This window comes from Alligator sinensis, unplaced genomic scaffold, assembly GCF_000455745.1.
Source record: "Alligator sinensis unplaced genomic scaffold, ASM45574v1 scaffold628_2, whole genome shotgun sequence".
Lineage (NCBI taxonomy): Eukaryota > Metazoa > Chordata > Crocodylia > Alligatoridae > Alligator > Alligator sinensis.
The window spans coordinates 1218708-1236418 of NW_005841833.1; the positions used below are offsets into that span (position 1 = coordinate 1218708).

Consider the following 17711-nt stretch of genomic DNA (forward strand, 5'->3'; position numbering starts at 1 on the left):
GGTCACCTGAACCCCTACAGAGATCAGCGATTGCAAATATTGCTTAGCTGCCCTCCTAGAGAGTTTCCGCGTGTCCCTGTTACACAGGGTCTGGAGCCTGCCTACCTTTGGCCACTCGCACATTGGTCAATTCAATGCATGTCACCAACACTGAAGTGATATTTCCCTTCTGGGCCAGTTTCTTGTTGGGTTTCTTATAGAGAAGTGGCAAAGGACCCACTAGAGATAAGGAGAGCATCTGCAGAGGGGCAAGAGTGCTTTCCCAATGCTGTTTGTAGTCGCTCGGCGATAGTTTTCTGTGCACACCTACAAGTAGAGCATTTCAGTTGGCATGAAAACCACGAGGGGATGGCAAATTTTTCCTAGGAAAAAGTGGGCCTCGGTAAAACAAGCTGCTTTCATGAACCACCGAGCTTGGTGTTTCATCAATGGGCACTTTGGGCAAAGGAAGCTGGGATGTGCTGTGTCCCTGTCCTGCAGATCTCCAAGGGGACCTATGCTGAAATCATGGGGGTTATTATCCAAAGATAATGCACGTTGGCTTCCCCTCCTTCGGCATCTCTCACTACTTGATGGGCTAAAAGAAAGTATTGTAGTGCATGTGACTGGCTGGAGGGAGGTAGAACGGATGCCTAGCATGACGTTTACTAGTTTGGAAATAAACACCGAGACTTTGTTTTTTAGCAGAGATCTGCCTGTCCAGTACGGTTCCCTAGAAATCAGTCCTGCAAAAAAATGAAAAAGAGCCCATAGTTCTCTGAAAAAAGCAAGAATTCCCTTTTTTTTCACTGACCAATGCTTTGGTTGTACACCGTTTAACTCTGCTGACTTTAATGGAGTTACTCCTGATTGACTCTGCTGCAAGCTCAGCATCAGATCCTAGGTTTTCTGCTATCCCGGTGAGTCGGCAGCTGTTCCTTGGGCTCTGGGCAGCCACAGGGCAGCCCACAGGGTGCAAGCTCTGGGCAGCTGCAGCAAGAAGGGCCTGGCAGGTTCCAGTTGATCTGGAGCCAGTCAGCCTGGCTGGTCAAAATGATGTTCACGATTAATGGGATGGAAAAAATTAACGTGTTAATTTGTTCATGCATGAATCATGTCAGTTAATGGAGATTAACTTCTCTTACTGTTTTGTTCCCAGCCTTTTTTTGCTGAATCTTTGAGGCCGCAGCTAAGCGTAGATATGCAGGTTTCTAAATCATTTCCTGTTGAAATATCAGCACTGCGAAGCTGGAAGCAGTTTGTGGGCAGCGTCACAAGCAAGCGTGCCAAATCATCTCGGAGATCTCAGACTCGGGACTGAGAGGTGCCTCGGCTTCTGAGCACCATGCTCTCTGATGACTGCCAGCCCCTTGTGCTGATGGACGAGGGAAGTGGTTTCCAACATGGCAATGTCGCCATAAGGCAGAATCAGATCCGTTTGCAAAGGATCTGCTCCCCCACGCAGGTTCTCCAATTCGGGCTCAACATAGGTGCACAAGCGTCTTTCCTGTACCACAGAGCTTGGTGTTTCATCAATGGGATGGGAGGGCACTTGGAGTGTGGCACTTTGGGCGAAGGGAACCGGGACATGATGCGTCCCCATGATGTGGCTGAAAGGGAAAATGTTGCTGCAAGTGTGCACGGTTAGAAAGCCAGCAACGCCGTTGCTCAGCTTCCCAGCCAAGATTCGTGCCATCAACCGAGCTGATTAGCTTTTCTTGGCGCCCCGGGGGGAAACAGAGCAGTGGTTCTTGAGCTAGTAGTACGTGACACTACCCAAGTAGCAGAGCTGGGAGAGGCATCTCTTGAAAGAATGGAAATCGGGGCATGGGATCTAAACAGCATCCTGCAGTGAGTCCGTGGGTCTGTGCTTGAAGGTCAGATACCAGCCGAGGTGTTCGGTGAACACAGTGATATTATTGGTGTTCCATTTAGTGCCACGTAAAGACTGAATATAAACTAGGGCCATGTGGATTTACCCATATGCTACGTGCCAATTGAGGCCTCAATGCACAATACACGCACTTAACTTCCAGCGGGCGTTTGAGTCCACCTCTATCTGGTAAAAGCACACGGTGCAATGTTTGAAGTCCAAGGCATTCCCGCCGGTGCATCGCCTCGGTGCTCGACACTAGCACCACCGGCTCCTTTTCCATCATAAACCCTTGCCCGGCATCCGTGTGCCAAGCCCCAGTTTTGGGGGGTCAGATGAATGTCGTAGGAGTGCAAGTGATAAAAATCTGTCAGAGGCGAAGCAAAAATGTCGGTGACTGGAGAAGGCCCGAAAAGAACTAAAAGGCTTTTATTTCCGGAGGAATTTGTCAGTGAGACCAATATGTTTTTTTAATTCACTGTATTTTCCTAGCCAGCCTCCCACACAAAAGCTGGACTGACTTTCCTGACTATGTAGCAGGGCATCAGTTTGTGTTTCTTGTAATCCAATGCTCATGGATTCAGACAAGAAATCAGTTGGGTCACTGTTTATTATCAGTAAGCATGGCGTGTTTAAAGGAAATGGGCAGATTTCAACACTACATCTATAACTAATTTACCGCTGGCATATTCCACTCTTGCCCTTATTATTTATGTTGAAAATGATAAATGAGGGATTGATGTTTCTTGCTGCTTTATGAATAATCAGGTTTTTTCACTGGAAAACCTCAAGGGAAGATAGTGTTTCTACAATCCTCCGTCAAAAAGAATGCAGTTTACTCAGTATGTGTGTGTGTGTACATGCGTGTTTGTGTGTGTGCTCACTATTAGTATCCATGCACGTTCCCATCACTGTTCACACCTATTGAGGCATCATCAACTAGGCCTTTTAAAGACACAACTATTAACAACACCGGGCTAGTCTGAGACGCAGCTATGTGTGTGTGGAAGAGGTAGCACGTGGAAGACAGACCATAACCGAAGCCTTTTGTTCCTTTGCACCCTTGCATACCTATTGCTAACCAGACCACAATTCAGTCCACGGTTAGCTTAGCTAAATCATGGTATTTTCAAACCGGCTGGATTGACGAGTGGAGGCTCAAGCTACTCAAGTGTCTGGTTTTGGCTGGGTTCCTGTTACTGGGCAAGGTTATTTTCCAGCTATTCCCTGTATGGTTTCTTGACCATAGCTAGATTTGGAATGAGATTTGACAAATGGATCTGTCATTCCCCTACTCCCCTGTAGTTCTGTTGCACATGATGGAGTGGGGATCTTAGCCAATGTTTTCTATTTTATCTAAAGCTGCGAAACTTATGCACAGTATCAATAACTCCTGCTACTTTTGACAACTTCAGTTCAGGGTTGCTTCAGTCTGCAAAACTTGGCTCAGTCTGTCCTCCTGCTCTTGAAGGTGCCTACTCCAAATTAAAACACCATCCATTATAACTTCAGCTCCTTATAATCCCTCAGAGATCCGTGCAATTGCTCTTTGAAATATCCCAGGAGCAGAACTAATACCAAACATCATCTGCTTAAATTTATAACATCCACATGGCACAGTAAAAGTCACAAGATTAGAGCTTAGCTCATCTGATTTTTCCTTGCCAAAGTGCACATCCTTCATCTGAAACCGAGAATGCTTTCTCCGTCAGGGGCTTAGCTGCCACCTCCGCCGTCTTCCCTAGGTGACGTGCATGTCTGATGGTTTTGTTTAAACAACAGGAGCGGATGCCCATGTGCATCATTTGGCCTTTTTAGTTGCAACCATTGAATTAGCGGTTTGCAGGTATGTCTGCTTTTCTGAAGTCTTCCATCTTCTCCATGTGATCTGGTTTAGTTTCTGCTTTATATATTAGGGCACAAGGATTTTCTTTTTGATGGCAAATTGCTCACCCAAGATTTTTTTTTTTGAGAAAAGTCACCTTTGCAAGGCTTTTCAACTGCCCCGCAGAACCGAATAAAGATATAGGAGCCTAGTGTACAATATCCTGTTCTACTGACTTCCAAACAGTGATGCATGATCCTTGAGGCCATTTTAAGTAGGCACCGGGCCCTGTGTACTTTGACAGTGTCATCAGCTAAAACCTTGATAATAAGGACAAATGGCGATTCACTCGAAATTTTTGAACGTGGACAGTTTTCATTTGGTCCAAAGACTTGGAGGCCCACTGCTGTGTTGAGTTGTGAAGGGTTTAACAGCTGTTTTTGAAGATGCCGAGCGCCTTCGTTCCTTTATGGCTTTGCCCAGAAGGATTAATGATATATCCTACTTGCAGACAACCCTGGTCCTGGAAGACAGCTGAGAATTCTCCCCGTGTGCCCCTTGCGTTTTCCCGATATGATTTCACGTCGTTTCCAACAACATCTTTAAGCGAACTTCATAGTGAACGCTTTAATCCTCGGACGCATGGTCCATCTGCCTCTGCTATTTGCAAAGCTATTAGGCCTTGCTTTTGTATTAGTATGGTAAGTCCTGGAGATGAAACAAGCTTTGCTTTGTTTCTCTGCAGTTCCTTAATGGACTGCGAAGTCAAAGGGCAGGATAAAGAGGCCTAATGGTATCTAAATGGCCTACAGTAAAAACTCGGTGGAGACGGGAATTATTTCGCTTGGACCTTTGGGCTTTGTAATTGGGTGTAATGGGAAAAGTGGAAGTGGAAGGCTGCTGAATATTGGAATTGTGGATCGTGAAACCATCTCCTTAGAGAGGCCCCTTGGCGGAAGTCATTTAAAACTAGACTGGACAAAGTGCTTGAGAAGGCATTAATCATCCCAGTGCTTAACAGCTCCGCATGTCTGACTGTATCCCACCGTTTATCTGCCCTTCTCCGAGCCTTTGCAAACCATAAGGAACTTGTCAGCACGAGGCAGGATGTTGTGGTGAATGAAGGGCTCAGAGTCGGGACACCTGGCTTCTCTTCCCAAATCTGCCCCTACCCTGTCGTGTGAATGGGGCTGTGAGCTTAAGCAGGGCTTCTGGGCAATATTATGTGCAAAACATGGGGAGAATTATAAAAAGACCCCAGTGGAGCAGCATTGTACAGGATGGTCCCACAGCAGAGCACAAGAAAGGGCAGATGAACGTTACCACCTATTCCTATTATTATTTATGCCTTGCATCAGCTCGCATGGAGCCTGTGCTTTAGCCAGGAGAGCATAAGGTGACATTGCCAGACATGGGGAAAAGCCACAGAGACAGACTGAATGCAGGAGTGTCCGATTCAGGCGTAGACTCCAACACCGTCTCTAGGGCATCGCTCTACCAAGTGGTCACGCTGCCTCGGCAGAGACAGCGGGTGCTGAATGACACGAGGTTAGAGAGCATCTCATCCATTTCCTCTTAGTAGTCTGTCCTGGAAAGTTCAAAAACTGGACAGGCAGGATATACAAAAAATGGTAAGAAAGGAAAATACCACTCCTCCCATTGTCTAGATGAGGAATTAAAGGACACAGACTTACGGCCAGACACATTTAGGTGCTTCGCAAGGCAGAGAAGCACCTAGTGAGATTTTCAAAGGTGCCTGAGCAACCTAGATATCAAATAGTTGTCTGATTTCAATCCATAAGACAAGCTAATCAGCAGTTTGTGAGACCTTGGAGGGAACCTTCTAAAACATACTATAGCCTGCTTGCAGAGTATTTCATGACGGCAGAAGAATGGGATACCGGGCGTGTTTTTTCCAGCTTCTGGGGGACACGCAAGCATATTGACCTGTCGTGTTTGTCATAAAAAAAAATCTCTGCATTGCAAATAAAACATCTGGCCTCACTGGGGCAAAACGTAGATATTTTGTGCACGTCCCTGCAAAGAACGATGTAGCCTGGCACTTGAATATGTGTGTCGAAGTTGCCAGTTAAAGACAAAAGGCCCAGACTGGATCATTTGTGCTTCTACATGGAGGATGCGTGGCAAAATAGTGAGTCGAGCAAATTCAGGTTTCACTGTGCAGCTGACGTTTGTGTTCATTATTCCTAACTCACCCAAGGGTGGGGGGTGCTCTCCCCTACCTTGGGGGTCTTTAAGAGGAGACTGGACAAGCACCTGGCTGGGGTCGTCTGACCCCAGCGCTCTTTCCAGCCCAGGGGCAAGGGGGTCGGACTCGATGATCTTCAAGGTCCCTTTCGACCCTAAAAATCGATGAAATCCAAGTGGTCGCTGCAGCAGGACACTAAGGTGCCGGCTACTGCCAGAGCCAGGAAGACTCGTCAGGTGCCGGTCGCCAAGGCAACCAAAGGGGGCTAATGGCCTACACCTGCCCAGGCAGCTGAAGGAAGGGGCAGGGGTAAGGCCCCTATAGATAAAGCACAGGACAGAGGCCAGAGGTAGTTCCCTACCAGGCGCTAAGGCAGCAAGAGCTCCCTGAGCAAGGATGCAAGACCTGCAGGTACTGCTCAAAGCAGGGTTAAGGAAGGCAGCTCTGGGACGGTCGTAAGGTGATTACAGCCGGGCGGCGTGAAGTGAAGTTATGGCCTAGGGGCTTGTGTTTGCTTTGGTTGTTTAGACCGGTGGTTTGGGTGAGGCTATGAGGGGATGGAGGAGGCCTCGTAGGGAGCTCATGGTAGAGTGAGGACCCCAGCCCCAGTGAGGGCACTGTGCGGGGGTACAGACCCCAGCTCCAGAGCAGAGCCCCGTGAGGGGGCGGCGTTGCAGAGCAGAGCCCTGTGAGGGGGGCAGCACAACGTCCCTTTCTACATCTCTCAGGAATACCATACGGCTTAAGCACACGTGTAAATGTTTTCTGAATAGATACGGCATCAAGAACGGGTGTAAGAATGATTTCAGTGAGATTTCAGCACAGGTCAGCTTTAATGCTTGCCAAATACCGTCTGGGTCCTTGAGCCAGCACCCACTTGTATGTGTTTTCTACCAGTATCTTGAGCTTTCAAATTAAAATCTCTTCATTCCCTGAGCATACTGTTGCTACCTATTCTCTGAGGAAAGTCAGAAATTACTGAAATCTGAGGCTCAGGCTTTTTTCTGAGGAGTTATTTTCCTTTCAGGGCTACAAGCACCAGAGCCAGAAAACAGACCCCACCAGACCTTGTCACCCCACTTCTTGTAGCCAGGCCACAGCGTGGCCTGCAAGTGCACCCGAGGCAACCCCTTTCTGCCACAGCCCTGTGCCTTGTGCCTCACCGGTTTAGATGGCCGATTAGGTCTCTTCCATCTTTAATAGCTTATGAAACGAGTGCCTAACACTTAGTAGACTTTTGTGTGTGTCCTTTGCCAGCGCTTTCCATTAGCATAAGGCCATCAAGATCCATTGTACAGGGCATGGTATGCTTGTCCTTGATAAATCTAGATTATGACGGCAGTCGGACGTTGCACTTGCTGTACAGCACTTTCCACCTGAGGATCTCAAAGCACTGGCTGAACATTATTGAATTTAATCTTGTCATGTCACTTTGCACCTGGCTCCTGAGGCTCAAACTTTTTAAGTGACTTTATGCGCTGTCCAGCCGGGCAAAATATCAAGCAAAAAGGCCAAAGGGCATGTCAGGGAGCGCTGCAGCGAGACGCAGCGGGCCTGCTCCATGAGCCCTACTTTCTGAACCAGCAGCAGCGTTGCCAGCTTAGCGTTGGGCTGGGGGTTAGTGTTCCTGCCACAACTCCACGAGCCCAAGGAAGTTTAGATATGTGCTCGTGATCAAATATCTCCGGGGTTTCACATCCCACCACTGACAGAGAAGCAGTCCAGTATATGGATCATTCAAACGATCCCATCTGGCTGTACAGCGGTAATGCCAGGGAGAAGGGAGGCTTTCGTGGGAGGACAAAGCCGCGCACACACACTTGCTCTGATTTGTCCACTTTATTCCGATATAGAAATTTGTTTCTTAAATTATTTTCTATGAGTCGCGCAGAGGAAGGGATTATTATGGAGAGGGAAAACAATCTACAAAAATAAAAGGGTATTGTGAAGTACCGGATCACCACATATACACCAGGACAGGTCTGTACAAGCACACAGAGGACTGAAATTATAAAAATAAAAATATGACACATCCAGAAAGAGGAGCCGCTGACCATTTCTTTTCCCCACTTCTCTCACCCTTGAGCATCTTTCCGTTTCCTCTTCAGCTCTCAGTTTGCACAACAGAATACCTTGGTTTCTTGTGTTGATGCATGCATTCGCCTTTGGGCCAGGGAAGGTAAGCCGGGGACTCTGACACCGTGAAATGGTTTGTCTGCGCGGGGGTTGGTTGGGGCATTTGGAAATGAGCTGCACTTGTTGAACGGTGCTCCCCGTGATGTCAGTAGGGGCAGGGGGGGTCTCTGACCGCAGCAGGAGCTGAGTTAATTTGAGACGGGGAGACCATAAGACAACCCCACCCGCAGTCACCTGGACTCTGAGCCCGGGCACACCGGAGCCCTTCCACGCAGCTCTGAGAGGTGTGTAACTGGCTCTTCAAAGACACGCTGCTGCTGGTGCTCACCTTTGCAAGACAAATGTGGTGACTCGCATTGAGGCTGAATGGGGGTAAGGGTTGGCGTTTGTTTCTCGGTTTATTTTAGCCCCCTCAGAAAGGAGAATTTGCCCTTCCGTCTCGACGCCCATCTTGCTGGGGTCATCTGATCCCGGCGGTCTTTCCTGCCCATGCAAGGGGGCTGGACCCGATGAGCTGTAAGGTCCCTTCCAGCCCCAAACTAGTCTGAAACTATGAATGTCAGGCACCGAGTCCAATGCCAACGATCCTAGTTTGCAATGTTTGCCTACAGACTTGCTAACTTACAGCTCAGATTCACATTTCTTCAAGTCTGCGGTTCGCTTTTCTTTGGTGTGTTTTTTTTGGTTTTTTGGTTTTCTGATTTCCCCTTTAGCTGTCTTTTTCCAATGACATATATACTAGCAAGACTCAGTCCATATAAGCAGTGAATAGCACACATATGCCTGTGCCCCAGCTCACTGAAACGCTGCTATCAAATCCTATCCCTTAGTTCACAGGTTTGGAATAACCCCTGCTTGGAAAAAGCTCCTAGACAGAGCTGGGTAAAAAGCAGGTTGGTTTAAAAAAAAAAATGCCCAAGTCATTTCTGTTCTGAATTGGTTTTGTCTTTTTGGTTTTCAATTTTTTTTTAATCAAAATCATTTTTGAAAATGTTGAATTGAAAAATGTAGACATTTTAGCGCTTAGTTTTCCCGTTTTTTGCCAGACTGAGACACCCACAATGCTCCTTCCTTCATCCTTTTTTGCAACATTGCAAAGAGCCAAAAGGAATTGTGACAGCCAGAAAAGGCTCGGTCTGGGCTTCGCTTCTTTTACCCCCGGGGACCACTGAAATCTAATAAAACAAATAGACGGGGAGAAAAGGAAGCCGCTTCCGTATGTCAAACTATCGATGTTTCAAAATTCCTGGTTTTGATATTAAAAAAAAAAATCAACCAATTTGAAACCTTCAGAAGTGTTTTGCGAAAGTCGCTGGTTTGGAGAAGGAAAACTATATGCACGAGGGAGAGGGGCACATTTTAAATGACGATTTTTAACTAAAACAGACGAGTCAACAACTTGGACCGCATGACATCGCATCTCAGTACTCAGAGGAATACAATTTTTTTTAAAGCAACATTTGCTTATTTTCAGTTGTCTGCAATTCAGGAAAAAATTAATGTATCAACATCGGTTGTTTAAAATTAATAAAATGCTTTAAAAAAAAAATAGTGATATCCGTAAAATGGGACAAACGGTCCCTTTAAATGTACAAAATGTGCTACAAATAGACCATTTATTTGCTGCTGGGAAGGCTTCGTTGAATAGGATTTAGCTTTTTCTAACTGCAGTGCCAAACCTAAATTCCACTTTTCTGGTGTTTGGGGGCGGGGGGGAGCTCGAATTTTTGTCTTCCAAACCACAAAAGAAGCAACGCTCGCAGCTCTGCTGGCTTCTGGCAACATATACATTGGTCACAGGGGTTCAGTTAACAAATGGATAAGAAGTACTGTGCAAGGAGGCAAGAAATGGCAGCTCCTGGCTATTGCAAACGTGTTGGAGATTGGTTTGCTGACTTGGAAACAAAATAAAAGCTGGGCTTTCACCCAGGAGAAGGCAGCGGTTCTCACAGGATTTGGGCTGGACCGTGTATAAATGCCTCACTATATCAATTTGAAACCAAACACAACTAACCCTTTCTAGCACAGGTGGGTACATCCTGCTGTGCCTGACACGGATAAAGCCGCAGCGAGCGAGAGGCCGCTTTAAGCACGTCTGCTGCATCAGTGACATTGCTTTAAACGAGAGACCTGAAACAGCAGACACGCAAACGTGGCTGCCATCCCACCGGCTGTGACCCCTGCTGAAACCGCAGCGGCTTGTTGCCCGATTTCCCTGGGCATCATCCTGCTGCTTTGAAAGCCCATTCCTGCAGGGAACATCCCCGGGAACTCAAAAGGAGCCTCCTCCAAGCCTTGGCACAGCAGCCAAAGCTAATGGGTATCAAACCCAGGTAAGAGGAGAGTGAGCCTGTAGATTGTCGCTGCTTGAGGATGCACCGTGCTCTTGCTGCTACCAAAAACATCACACCTTTGCACAACCAGGCAGCTTCTCAGTGCAGCCAACTCTGCAGGCCCATCAGCTCACGGCGCTCGGCTGTGGCATGAGGACCGTTGGCACATCCAGTTACCTGGATGGGAATTTGTACGTTAGCACGGAGCTGCATGAGGAACGAAACAAGTTACCCCCCAAATTGTGCTTTGGCGCCTCCCTGATCACTCCTGCTTGAAAACAAGTAGCAGATAAATGACTGCAAGTAGAAGACAGAGAGTGTCTAATCTTGCAGGGGAAACCTCCCATCCCAGTGCCAGGTTTCAAAGAAGCAAGGCATCTCGTCCAGGGAGGCAGAAGGTGCTGGAAGGTATTTAAAATACCCCTGTACAATTATAAGGCACTTGGCAATATCTAGTTCTGAGTTTTGGCTTTTAGATCCACTTGTGCCAATCTGTAGGATCGTTGTCCAGTTCATCTCGTCTCCGATGTTACAGCCTCTTCATTCAAATGCGCTGTAGTTGAGACTCTGCATATTTTCTTTTTCAGGTCTCTGGGCACCCAGCAACACTGGCTTCATACTACAGTCTCCCTGGCATGCTCACTCACCCCCTCCAGGCTAATTGCAATTGAAACTCTGGGCCATTTGCTGTCAACATGAGCAAGGCAAACCGTTCTGCAGCCGCCAGTGCTGACCTGTGCACAGGACCCAGGCAAATGCTGCTTGTCACAAGGTTTGGCAGGTGAGAAACCATCTCAGCACATTTTTAAGAAAAAGCAAAGTAGTGCGAATTGCTGGAGCTCCAAGCAAGGGCATGTGCGGTCAGTTCTTTCAAATAGGCTCGGTCTTCTGAATGCAGGTTTCAGTGTTTGCGCAGCAAACAGCTCAGCTGGTGGGACTGGAAGGACAATGAAACTCAGGGGGAGTGTTATTGCTGCAGGTCTCTTGTGCCTGACAGGTGTGGGCTCATAGGGACCTTGGTAAGATGAGGATCCTGCCTGGGCTTTGGACAAACAGAATGAAAACTGCATTCAGGACGGGACTAAGCCTGGAGTTCTGCAAGGACAAGGAGACCGCATGGTGGGCTGGTCCCCTGGGACAGTCCCACGAACCACGACGTGTGTGCTCTTAAATACCTGAGGGGCAATGCCTGGCCCAGCAAGGGTGAGCTGCGCCACCCAACCAGGAGCTCCAGGAGCCTCTGTGCCTGTGGGGAGGGGATAATGCCAGGGGGATGCTCCAGGAGAGGAGGTGGGAGAGGCGTGCATCCACTTAACCACCCACGGAGACCATGCAATGTGCATTCCCCTTCCACGCAAGCCAGCCTCGCCTTTTCCTCCCCCTTTTGGGAGCACAGGCCCTGCAAGGTGCTGGCTAGGGGCTCAGGGGTTGTGAAGGTGCCTTTCCTTCCCCAGCTTTAACACTCCCGGGAGCCTGCCCCATTCTAACTATGAGGCTGACACACGTGGGTAGCAACCCAGGTGGAGGTCCAAAGGTGATGGTTGTTCTGGCACTTGCTGGTTGGACTAGGTGACTTCCAGGGCCCTCCCAACCATACCCTCCCCATTTTCATGTTGCAAAGCAGATTTCTTATAGAGTAAAAGGAGGAAGCCCAGGCAGGCTGGCTGTGGCCCGGTAAAGCCTGGGTGCCCTGTGCAACAGCTTAATCCCACGATGGGGAGAGAGTTTTATGCTCACAGCTGCAGTGAAGCGTGACTTGTGTTATGACCACCTGGCAGGAGTCCTGGAAGCAAAGCCATGGCTCTGCGGGGTCAGAGAGATTCCCATCCTGTTTGTTCTCTACACCCTGGCACTGTCCTTCGAAACCAAGAGGAGAGAAGACTGAAATGCAGCTCCTCGCTCCCCTTGCACCTCACTATTGCAGCCTAAGACCAGCAAGGGGAAGCAGGCCAGTTGTCCAAATGTGTGCAGCCTTGTAGGGGCTAGGTAGATCTGGCTGCTACCTTCAGTAGGGAGGAAGGAGTCGACTTCCAGTCACCGCAGGACCCAAGACTCCAAAGACTTTCAGGTTCCCCTTCAGATCACAAGGACTAGAGCAGCTGATCCATAAAGTCAACTTGTCCCTCCATCTCCTCTTTGGAAGCTCCTGCAAAACTTAAAACATGCATCTCCACCACAGAGTTTGCGTGGGCTGTTTTGGACACCTGGGTTGTCCCTAACCCTGCCATGGCTGCCCACACGCATGCTAGACTAACCTAGGTGCCAGACACCCGGGTTACCCCTATAACAAGGACATACGTGCAGTTGTTTAAAGCAGTCTCACTTGAAGACAGAAGTTCCTGAGGCCCAGATTTTCCAAGGAATCTAGGTGCCTAAGTCTCAAGTGTTTGGATACCTTTGGGGATTGAAATCAATCAGAATGAGGCCTCTAAATACCTTTGATTGTCTGGACCTAAGTTGCTTCTGAAAAATGGGATTTAAGGTGCATTTTGAAAATCTTGCTCTCGGTGTCTAAATCCCTCTGAAATGTAGTGAGTTAGCCGTCCTGTTCCTCTGGGCTCCTTTGAAAATCCCAGCTGTATTGGCCTGTGTTCAGATAGCAGCAACCGCTTTGGGATCGTGTACTGCTTTCTTTCCCATCTGCACTGATGTTGTGTTTCAGGCTTTCCATTCATGGAGTTTTATCGCTCCCTGACGTTCCCTGAATGTGCATTGAGGAGGCGTTGAGGGTGGTGATATGGAGAATCCTGGTTCACAGCGGTGTGCACAATTTCCTTAATTCCTTTCGTGTGCAGGGTCCCTGCCCCACTGTCATTTGTCACCTCCCTAGGGAAACTAAAGCAGCTAATACTCGATTGCCGCAGGAGAGCTGCCATGGGGAAGGCACGTACGGTATTCGCAATAGCACGGCGGGGAAGAGAGCCTTGTTATACAACACGGTAGCCCCAAAGGGCTGCTACTCTTTGCTAGCTCTCTTTCAATGTGAACATCAATTCAAGTCACGAAGCAGGTTGTCAGACACAAGGGAAAGTGGTCTCTCTCCAGCTTGTCTTTAAACGAAAATACCCAAGTCAGCTTATCTAGCATCCCTAGCTTTACCCCATCAAAAATAAACACTGAAAGGATCAAATCCATCCCTAGTGAAGGAGGCTCTGTTTGTGTGTGCACACGTGTGTGTGCATGTGTGTGGTGTCAGCAGAGTTACATCCATGCAGTTGAATAGAGCTTGCCCCAGGGCCGGGGTGATAAGGAGATGCTGTCAAATGCAATTATAGCATCTGCTAGCAACGGCTCTCAAAGAGCCTGCGTGTTACGGGGCTGGTTGGGTTGGGGGCTTCAGGCTGGTTCTGGCAAGTCCGTGATTTGTTAATGTTGCACATCCTGGCATTTAATGCAGCTGTAGTCAACCAGTTCACCCGAAGGGTAAACCATCAACTTGGACAAGAGTGGAAGGGGACAGGGAGGTGGAGAGAGGGAGGGGAAGTCCTTGTGTGAATTATGGTCCTGGCATACTGCTACCAGAGTCAGCAGGCTGACGGGGGGAACAGCCCCATTGCCCATTGCCTTTGGGAAACATCTATCGCATTGTCAAGCTTTAGCTTGGAAACCCTGTACTTCCTAGCGTAAGAGTTCGGCTCCTCCTATTGACTTTATTGTCTCGCACAACAAAACCTGGTGTTTGGTCCTAAAGGAACTGGCCTTGCTCCTGCATCTATGTAACATGATTGTCATAAGCCATCCTAATGTAAGATTAGGATAAACTTTAGAGAGGTCTCTTCTCCCCGTGTGTCTTTTATTCCTGTAAAATGAGCTTTTCACCCTATCCCTTGGGCGGTGTCCGCCCGAGGATGCAAACCTCCCCCCAGAGAGAGCTCTCTGCAAGCCTATTATACAGTATTTTGTTATGACATGTAAACATCAGACTCCTAAGAAGGGCCTCAGATGGGAGTTTGGCACTTTTCCCAGCTAGGAAGGTGGATGCCATATTTCCATGATCATCTCTCCTTTTCTTACAATAATTAAAAAAAAAAATAAAAATAAAGAAGAAATAAGTTAAAGTCAAGGTCATTGCAGTGACACAGTATTGCAGCCGTTATCCAGAAAGGGGGTTAGAACAGGATGGATGTTTTATGCCAACCTATCAAAGCAATGACAACCTCCAAGCAGCTGGGAGACGACTGTGAAGGCTGGAGGGTGCCTCTGATTTTCTCCGATCGCACCGAATCGGCGATACCGAGTCTCACCTAGGCACCAGCGAGAAACTCATGGAGCTAGGAAGCAGCACTATAACATTTGGCAACTGCGTAAATTAGGGGCCCTCGATTATCTGCTTTCACGTAAATGCTATTCAAAATAGAAAGGCTTAAAAAAAAATTAGAAAATAAAATCCAGAGCATGAACATCAACAGTGTCACGAAATGAAAGCCGGCTGTTCACAGGTGGCAGGATGGAGAGAGTGCCCGTGGAAGCCTCCTCTCTGAGCCGTTTGCACTTGTCCAAGACCATACGGCCCTCGCCACCTGTACTCAGGTGCCATTGGGGAGGGCTCTGGGCCAAGCCTGTCTGTCCGAGGAGATCCCAGGGAAGGACGTGGCCTCGCTGTGGTCACAGCTCCCCACTGGCGGATTAAAGGCTCTCGCTGTAGATGACACAAGGGCTTGTTTCCTCGCAGAGCTCCAGCTGCACGCTGGAGGCAAACCACCGCTTGGCACAGCCCAGGCTGTAGTTGAGGGTGGTCCGGTAAATGTTCTTGGCGCGCTTGGGGAAGATGATGGTCGTGCTCTGGAACCGCAGAGGCTTCTGCCGGGGCTCGAAGTTCAGCTGGGACTTGTAGTTCCTCCAGGTGCAGTTGGGGGCGGCAATGACCGTCTCGCTGTAGGTGGTGACGGTGGGGATGGGACTGTAGAAGATGTCATCCCTGTAGTGCTTCTCGGAGTCGTATTTCACCTCGGAGTTGCACCTGTGAAGGGCAGTGAGAAGTCAGGCCGTGCGTACAGAGAAGGCGATGGCAGGAAGGCAGGAGGAACATCTTTGTCTTCTCCCGGGACTCAAATGCTCGACCCGGAGCCCAGGAAAGGAAGCCCTGCTCTGTGAACATCATCAAGGATTGGGACAGATAGAAGTCTCCCCCCCCTCCACAAGGCACTGAATGCCACTGCTGCATCCCCAAGTTTGCAGCGGTCCCCATGGCTGCTTCACCCCGTGCAAGGCAGCTCTGCCCACGAGTCCCCCATGGCTTCTGGAACAAAGCCAGGCCCTCCTATCAAGCCCAGCTGTATGCCTGAGAGCAACGGGGGGGCCTCTTGCACAGGCTCCTGAACGCCTGTCCTGCACAAAAAAAAATGCCCTTAATTTTCTGGCTTTCAGAGTCTTCCATGGTCTTTACTTGGGTTTTCCTGGCCTTAAGGCAAAACCTCTCTAATCTCAGCACCATGGTATGAGCAAGCTTGCAGGTACAGCAGAGAAGGGCACAACGGCTGGCTGCTTGCTGCCGGCCTCGCCTGCTGAAGTTTATTACTTGGGAGGCCAAACGTAGTAAAACAGGGCTGGAAGAGCCCTCAGGAGGGCATCTAGTCCAGCCCCCCTGCTCAAGGCAGGATCAGCCCTTATCTCAACCCTCTGGGTCAAATATTGGTCTGACCTGCACTTGAAAACTTCCTCTGATGGAGATTGTACAACCTTTCTACGAAATCTGCTCCAGGGCTAAACTATCAGAGGCTGAGGAGCTGGAGAAACACAGATGTTCATCCCAGGGCCTTGACGGGAGAGCTAATGCTGGGACTTACAAAGGTTTAGGCACCCATCCTCCCGGGGCTTGCCCACATGCTGGGAAACAGCAGCGCTATGCTGGAAGGAAGCAGCCTGCTCTAGTGCAACGGTCCCCATGGACCTGGCTGGTGATGATGGGAAACAGACTTCAGATTGGGGAGAAAGCTGTGTCTAGAAGTGCCTGCCTCCGTGATCCTTTTGAGGCACAATGATTGTTGCTTTCCCAGCCTCTGCTCTGCTCCCCAGTGGAGGGAGAGAGCCAGGCTGGGGTACCTGAGGGAGAGAGAGGGCTTGATGTTTCTGGTTGTACAAAAGCACCAAGCGTTGGTCAAATACCAGCCCTAGAAAAGACAGCTGCTGGAGGGCATGCACGAGAGGAACAACCCGGGGCTCCAACGCCCAGGGCTGGACACAGGCATGGGTGAACTGGGCGGCTGCCCGGGGCCCGGACAGAAGGGGCTTCAAAAATGGTAATTTTTGCCCCGTTGTCCAATTATTCTTATCATTATCTCTGGCAAAGGGGGGCCCAATACTAAAAGTTCCCCCCGGGGCCATCAGGAATCTAGGTACGGTGCTGCCAACACCATTCAGAGGACGTGCATCAAAGCAGTGATTGTGGAGTTCATATCCTTGTTTGCACATGCATACAAAGCACCCGAGCCCCCTCATCCTCTCTGAGAAGCAGGTGACCATGGAAGGGAAAAGGAAATTTGGTTTCACTCGGGGCCTGGGAGCCTGGATGGTGCTTCCAGGGAGCTTGCAGGGCTCTCTCCCATTTCGCTGCTCCAAACCTTTCAACTGCAACCAGCAGCTGGGGAATTTGCAGCTCCCTGCAACACGATGAAAAGCCGGGTGTGTGCTTGTTGGTTCCCTCCACCCTGGAGAGCCTTGGCCCATTGTGGCATGCGTAACTTGATCTCCCTGAATGTATTTTGCACGCCTAGGTGTGTAAGCAAGCCAGTCATTTGGTGCTTATACAACTCCTGTGCAATCGCCGTAAAAACGTGCCTGCCAGCAGTTCCTTGGCAATCGGAGCTTTAACGGGGTACGTGTCCAGAGCAGCGCTTGTGTGGGAAAGGGGGAGGGGACGGCATGCACATTCCTCCGTCCCCTTCCCCCACTCCCTCCATTTTTAATTGTTACCACAAGCCGCGCTGCAAATGCCATTTCCAAGCGGAGTCCATGCCGGCAAAAAAGAGCGTGAGATTGACGGCCTCAGTTACAGCGCCTGCAGCAAGGCCACTGCCTCCCAGCACCATATGTCCTGCATAGCAGGACCACCCTGATGGCAGCGGAGGGGGTAGCCCCGTCTCCCTGGGCCAGCCTAGCCTTGATCTCTCTGCTGCAAGCACAAATCAAGTGGGTGCCAGTTACAACGGTGCTGCTTCTTCTGAGGCTGTGAGTCTACTGGGAACTGGACTGAGACCACCAACTCACTTTACACAGGCCACCAAACGGCTCTCCAGATGGTAATGGTTTTCCATCACAGCTTTGGCTGGATTTGATCTGCACTGGAAATGAAAACCTCCATCTCCGATTACCAACCCCTGAACCATCCACCATCCCCTCCCCTCCCAGTCATTCCTC

The 17711-nt window shown here is 49.3% G+C and overlaps 1 protein-coding gene across 2 annotated transcripts in view; it reads right to left on the reverse strand.

Moving 5' to 3' along the window:
* Positions 1–7710: 7710 nt before the first annotated feature.
* Positions 7711–17711, reverse strand: part of RFLNA (refilin A) — a 27105-nt gene continuing 17104 nt past the window's right edge. For both annotated transcript variants that reach the window (XM_006015104.3, XM_025197974.1), the window contains one exon: positions 7711–15315. In XM_006015104.3, coding sequence (XP_006015166.1) covers positions 14982–15315 — 334 coding nt within the window. In that variant the 3' untranslated portion in view covers positions 7711–14981. The remainder of the gene's footprint in view (positions 15316–17711) is intronic.